This window comes from Mesitornis unicolor, unplaced genomic scaffold (assembly GCF_000695765.1).
Source record: "Mesitornis unicolor isolate BGI_N332 unplaced genomic scaffold, ASM69576v1 scaffold33323, whole genome shotgun sequence".
NCBI classification, from domain to species: Eukaryota; Metazoa; Chordata; class Aves; order Mesitornithiformes; family Mesitornithidae; genus Mesitornis; species Mesitornis unicolor.
In genome coordinates this window covers 1-6,637 of record NW_010175895.1, presented here as the reverse complement: position 1 = coordinate 6,637, position 6,637 = coordinate 1, and the positions used below count along the sequence as shown (strand labels likewise).

At 35.7% G+C, this 6,637-nt stretch overlaps 1 protein-coding gene across 1 annotated transcript; it reads right to left on the bottom strand.

Moving 5' to 3' along the window:
- Positions 1–767: 767 nt before the first annotated feature.
- On the bottom strand, positions 768–3,546 carry LOC104533946 (arrestin domain-containing protein 3-like; the record flags this gene model as incomplete). The annotated part of the gene is made up of 4 exons (XM_010181581.1): positions 768–965; positions 1,383–1,639; positions 2,079–2,181; positions 3,399–3,546. Coding segments are annotated over 4 exons (706 nt in total), but the record flags the coding sequence as incomplete, so codon positions are not given.
- Positions 3,547–6,637: the final 3,091 nt, after the last annotated feature.

Below are 6,637 nucleotides of genomic sequence, written 5' to 3'. Positions count from 1 at the left end.
AGCCACGGGAGGAAGGAAAACAGCTTACAGATGTTTTGAAAGAGTACAAGTTGATTTTACTGAATTGCCTAAGATAGGGAGAATAAAACACCTATTGGTAATAGTGGATCATTTAACACAATGGGTAGGAGCTTACCCTGTAGCACGAGCTACGGCACAGATGGTGGTGAAAATTTTATTAGAACATTTAATACCACGATATGGGATAATCCAGCATATTGATTTTGATCAGGGCACACACTTTGCTTCCAAAATAATAAAATTATTATGTCAATCATTAGACATACAGTGGGAATACCACACTCCGTGGCACTCACAGAGCTCAGGAAAAGTGAAAAAAAAAAGGAATGAAAAACAATTTTTTTCTTTGGCCGTAAGAGATTTCTCATAGAAAAGAATATTATCTTTTCACAAAGCCTTGGCTACTAAGGCCGATGAGAGACCCCAGAAACTGCTATTATGGGTTGCAATGCCTTATAAACAAGGATGGGATTGGTATACTGGAGGTGGAAGTAATGAAGTTGTGCACAGATATAATGGCATCCCGTGTTTTCATTTCTGCCACCTTCCAAGGCAGCTGGATTTCACTGCCTGCCCTAGAAACAGAATGGCAGGGAGGGAAGAAACTCTGTTCTTCTACATAGGGCAAGGAGGTGGCAAGAAAACATCCACAACAGATGCCCTGTGGGCTTTATTATTAAAGGATGTAATATATAATTTGGTTAGCAAGACCACAATGCATAAAGTGGACAAAAATCAAAACAGACTAGCAAATTGATTGGGATTTGTATTGTCAAGTTACCTTCTGGTCTTTCAGGCAATGTCAGACCAAGCCAATTCATGTTCATGCTACCCTGGCTGCTCACACTTGATGTTCTGCTACCAAATGGATGGAGAGGAATGGTACCAATGACCAGTGGTAAATTAAGGAATAAATCCAATGCTCCCGGAATATCAACATATACCTGAAGAAAAATGAAACAAGCATATGATTAAAACGTGAGGTTTTATCAGCACTTCATAAGTATTACTCTAAGTTGTCTTTCTATGGAAGTTTCCATTAGGAGCTTGTTTCTAATAGTCTATTTTAGGGCCGATGCCCCTACGGAGACATTAAAGCTCTTAAAGTTAAAAGAAGAGTCTTAAAATAAGCTCTCACATGGAAACGTAGTCTACTCACTAAATGCTTGCTTAATTGACGCACAACTGTTAAGAACTTGCATGATTTAAACTAAATTTACTTGCCAGATCTCCTGTCAGGACACTAATACCAGAATTAGTTATTAAAGAAATACATGTTATCACAAAATGCTATGCTAGGAATTTGTATGGAATGTTGGAAGCTACTCATTGTAAAGAGCTAAACAGATCACCCAACATACCATCAGTGAATATTCCACACGGATTATACTACAGTCAAGGATTGAAGGGGAAACGGGTGGAATTTTCAACTGTTTGCCATTCCAGGTTTCTATTTTGCCAGATGACAAGGATTCCCCACGAAGGTTGGCAACAAGCTGTTTGACTTCCTTCATTTTCCCTTTGGCATAGAATGCCTGTGTTTGGTAAATGGTTGCCTTTGGCACCACAATACGGGAAGAGCAATTCTCAATCTCTGCAAAGATCTGAATTGATTCACCTGAAGAAAAAACAACGACGACAAAAAAAGAATTTCAAGTTCTCTTCACATTTACAAGGCAGCTTAAGCAAACTGTCACATTCTGTATAGTGTTGTAACACACCAAACGCTGCTATCACTGTTCTACCTGAAAAAATATCCACTGATGCTAACAGAAGCAACATCCTCATGAGCTGTTCTAAAAGGGAAAAAAAAAAAACACACCACCACAAAAAAAAAAACCACGCAAAACATACCAGTCTAATAGATGAAGTCCTTTAGCAAGCTAGAAATACAAGTACTGCTGTCTTAGTTAACAGAGTATACTAAGAAGATTGCTAAATGCAGAATGAAGTGGTAAAAATAACCTAAATGTTTCATTTCGATAAAAACAGTAAGTACAAACTCTAGCTTTAAAAAGGAAAGAAAAACATATCCTATAATTACTTCTATTACATACCTGGGGTGTAGCCCTTTCTTTCAATTTTGGCACTTAGAGATATTGGGCCTGAGGTACAAAGCCAACAACATAGAGTCTTCTCTTTTGTGCCTGCTTGTGGTGACTGCAAGAAGAGAAAAGTACTGTCCATTAAATGAGAAACTCCATAAATATATTCTGGTATTTAAATCAACACAGGAAAATAATCTTTTTAATAAGCACTTATTATTTTGATAAACAAAGCTACTGTCATAGGAAGAGTCTCAAGGAATTTAAACAGCATTATACAGATACAATGTTTGTCCTAATTCCATTGCTGTATTAGTATTGCTTTTTTCTGCTATCCTCCATATTACACCCATACTTAAAAGAGTTTTTAATATTAAAAATAAATACTGTATAGATTAAAACAAAAGGCTTCATAGTATACACATCCAAACATAATGTTGCAGAGCTTTTCATTTAACTAACAGTAAATAAGATCTTTGCACTCTCTATTAAGCTTTATTTCAGAAACAAAATAACTAAGCTAAACTACTGTAACCTTGAGTCTTGCTATTTCCTCAGTTTCTGAATAATCCTGTTTCATCTATATTAAAAAGACTTATTTCACAAAACATCAAGATTTAGGGCTTGATTCAAAGCCCATTAAAGTCAAATCAGAGTTTGTGCAAGGTCCCTTTGCAAGCCCGATTTTTCACCCATATGCACAAGAAACCTTTTTCAATGGACTTCTAATTTTTTTTCCTCTAGGAAAAATAAAGGAATTTTAGGCCAGGCTGAAATCAAATCCTCAGTTGTGATATTAAAGTTATTTTAGTAAAATGAAGTTTCAGGAAAGGATTATACAGAATTGTGATAATTTCTCCCCATGAGTAAAAAGCTATCCATATGGAAGTTATAAATGATGCACTGCAGTAAATTTTTTACTTTGCATTTTTAAGTTAGCAGGCCCTCACTAAAATATTAAGAGTTGTACTGTTCCTTCCATAGATTATTCTTTATTTATAATTTATAAGAGGAACAGTTCACCAATTTTTTTTTCCTTAATGAGATTCTACAATTTAGAAGTATCAATTTAGTATCAATTTAGTATCAATTGACAAATGCATTTTATGTATCACAAAAAAAAAAAAAGAATCAAGCAACTCCAAGTACAGGATAACTTCGCCTTCAAAATAACAGCAGTTAAAGAGTTGCTAAACTGATATAATACCTAAAAGAGGTGTAGTTAAACTAGCAAATAAATATTAGGTAAAATTACATTTTGATGTTGCTTCACTTGTTATACTTCATTATTTTTATGCCAGAAAAAGAATGAGTAATTCTGTCAGTTCTTACCAGTAATGAAGGAGTGTTGATATCTATATGTTCAAAGACTGTAAATTCCTTCTTAAATTTTACTGGTAGAAGCCAAGGCCTATGCAATTCGGCTTTCACCCAATAGCGCACACTGCCATGTCTGCCTTCGAATGAGGTAGCAAGTGGTCTGTGCAGGACAAAGGTTAAAGTTGAGTAAAATTTTTCTCTTTCCAATAACGATACAATTGGCCAGATAAGGAATTAGTATGTAGAACTGCATTTTTAGTGCATCATAATACGCATAACTTATTTGCAAAGTTTCCATATCTCAGAAAAATGTAATATTAAAGTTTGGAGAAAATACAATCTTCAATTCATGCAACATCAGTTTTGTAGAAGTTTTAAGAATCAATTTAAGAATAGTGCTAGAAAATGTCAGAAGAGTATACGTTAAGTAGACTTAAGAGTCCATTTTCAAGTGTAGAACAAAGCATGCCCTTTTAAGGTCAAACTAAGACCACCAAATAAAATTAGCATTAATACCATCCAATTTCTGTTTTGGACACTGCATTCTGTAAATAGTTGTCTATTATTTATTTGACTGGTATCTCAGTGGATTATTTTAGCTATAACTGAGTGCTTTTGTAGCTTAGTTTGCCTTAAGCAAGGTAAATAGTTCAATTTAGAGTTCTGAATAGAGAAAGGCTATTTTGAGCATCTTCTAATTTTCCTTTACCCTGATGAGGCCATCTTAAAATATTTTTTTTATATATACATAAAAAAAGATATAAAGACTATTCTGCTCTGAGTGCTGAAATACGAAGGAAGTCCTTTTGGGGAGTTGGAAGGGGGAAACAAAAGATGTGGAAAGGGACTCCAAACCTTTCAGCATTACTCTTTTTTTGTTTGTTTGTTTTTACACACCCCTCCTTGAGAGGCTAGCAACATATCTAGGAGTAGCTATCCTCCCAATCGCTGAAATTTCTTCCTGTAAAAACCATCTCGCAAAAGAATGGAATCCAGTATGTCTTTCGATCAATGGATTGGATGGTACTCTTTTAGTTCTTTTCAGATGTGTTCTTAACCAAGAATTTTCAGTTATAGTTTTAGTCACTGTGATATTGGGGTTTAAAGCCCCCAGAGTACAGGTTCCTGTCCAATTAATAGGCAATACTTTTCGAGCTTTATTCCCACATAGCCAATACCATCCTCTTTCTTTAGGGTCTGGCCAACCTTTTTTTTCCCAATATTTGGGTTCCATTCCTTTTTTCTACAATATATGTTGCTCCAAAATTGATAGTCCTACTAATTTCCCAATTTTGAAGCCTCATATCAGATGTTACATCAAATGAGGTATTTTTCCATAAATGGGTCCAGGATGTATTTTAAGCTATTGGAATGCAAATTAAAGGGGTATTTTCTGCCAGATTGTGAAATCCTGAAACTTTTGTGTATAAATATGCTAACAAAAGTGGCCATACTCGTGCAAGTTTGGACGGAATCAATAACGCCCCTCGCACCCGACGTCGAATAAAGAATGCCTGCTTCTTAATGCTACATTGGTGTTAAGAGGTTTTTCTATTCCCAATTTTGGTGACAAGAGCTCCCACCAATCCACTTTCCATGGTGTTCTGACTCTTGGCACTAGATAAATGCTCCCTGAGTGATTATTTGATATGTGTTGCTGAGTATTGCCCTTTTGCCATAACTTACTGCACTGGACCATGTTATTGTACAAAAATCCATGCTCCTTTCATAGAAAATGGCTCTATTTCACAGACCATAACTGATACTGTCTAGGTGGAGAGAATCAAAAGAGTAGAAGTGAGAAAACTCATGGGCTGAAATAAGAACAATATAATGATTAAAATAAAAAAATGAAATAAACAACGATAATAAAGCAATCAAAATTATACTCAGCTCTAACAGCAGTTTCCTGCTGTATGCCAACAAAAACACGATGGTCAGCGACAGGGGAGGGTTAAGCCTCAAATACTGAATGAGCTAGACCTGGAGACAGCAGCCATCTGCAGAAGAGGACTGTCCCCAGCAAACTCCCCCATTTATAGTGACTGTGACATTTATGGTAAGTCTGTAAGGAACATGAACACACACACAGAGTAGACTCTGGATTAGGAAAAGCTTTGCTTTATGTAATTCAGAGGTGTGTTTAATAATTACACAAAGCAGAGTTCTTTCAAGCTCGAACAAGGACATTCTGGACTTAAACACACTGTCGTATTTTCTAACCTTATAATAAAATGTTCTGTTTCTGCAGCTCCTAGATCTTTCTAAATATGGTGACAGTTCTAATAAGGGGTTTCAAAACATCATTATGGGATTATTCTAGGGCGCTCGGAACCTTACACGGAAACTAAAGCAAACACTTTTCCCATCTCTAGTGTTAATGCAAATTGTTGACAAGAGGAATAAACACTTTGGAGATCTTTAACAAATTTCAAGTTCATAATTTTAACTCAGTCCCCAAAAAAGTCTTATCACTAGTGTTGTTACAAAAGGACAAAGATTAAAACAAAACTAAGAGCCATGTATCTTGTAAAAAAATAAAAGCTACCATGACTCACCAGGTGCAATAGCACATGCTACAAAAGTAGTCTTTACTATGTAGTGAATAAACTGTTCATCATACTGCTGTTTCATTTGTTCCAAGGCAAAAGATACCATCTATCTGCTTTCAGTGTAATCCAGTGTCAGTCAGCAATGCTGAGCAAGGACAATACAATAGCCAGATTTTGTAAATTGGGCTGCTCTATAGATGACCATAATAACAACATGCAAATTGTTGGTTAGTACAGAACACACTATATTGAGCAACATAAACATGGACATCCCTTTTTAAAGGCATACTATGAGAACTAAGTGTCTTGCAAACAGACTCCAGATATGGGCCCACTGAAGTAAGGATAGTGAAAGTGCATCCTCATCAAAGGCAAGGCTGGCTGACTCTCAGGAGCAGCTGTGTTACAGCAATGTGGGATCACTAACTTTCTAAGACCAATTTGTAGGAGCTAGAAAGCTAGACATTTTTTAATTCAGCGCTGGGAGCAAACATGAAAACATTTCTTAAAGCAAATACTCAAAATATTAGCGGTTGGCAATAGCTTATATGTGCCTTACACATACATATTCATGACATAAAAGTTTACATATGTATTACATTTCCAGTAAAAAGTTTACATATGCACTACATTTCCAGTAACTCATTAAAATATATACAAACTAATTCTGCATGCTCGATTAGCATGAGGAATGGTCTT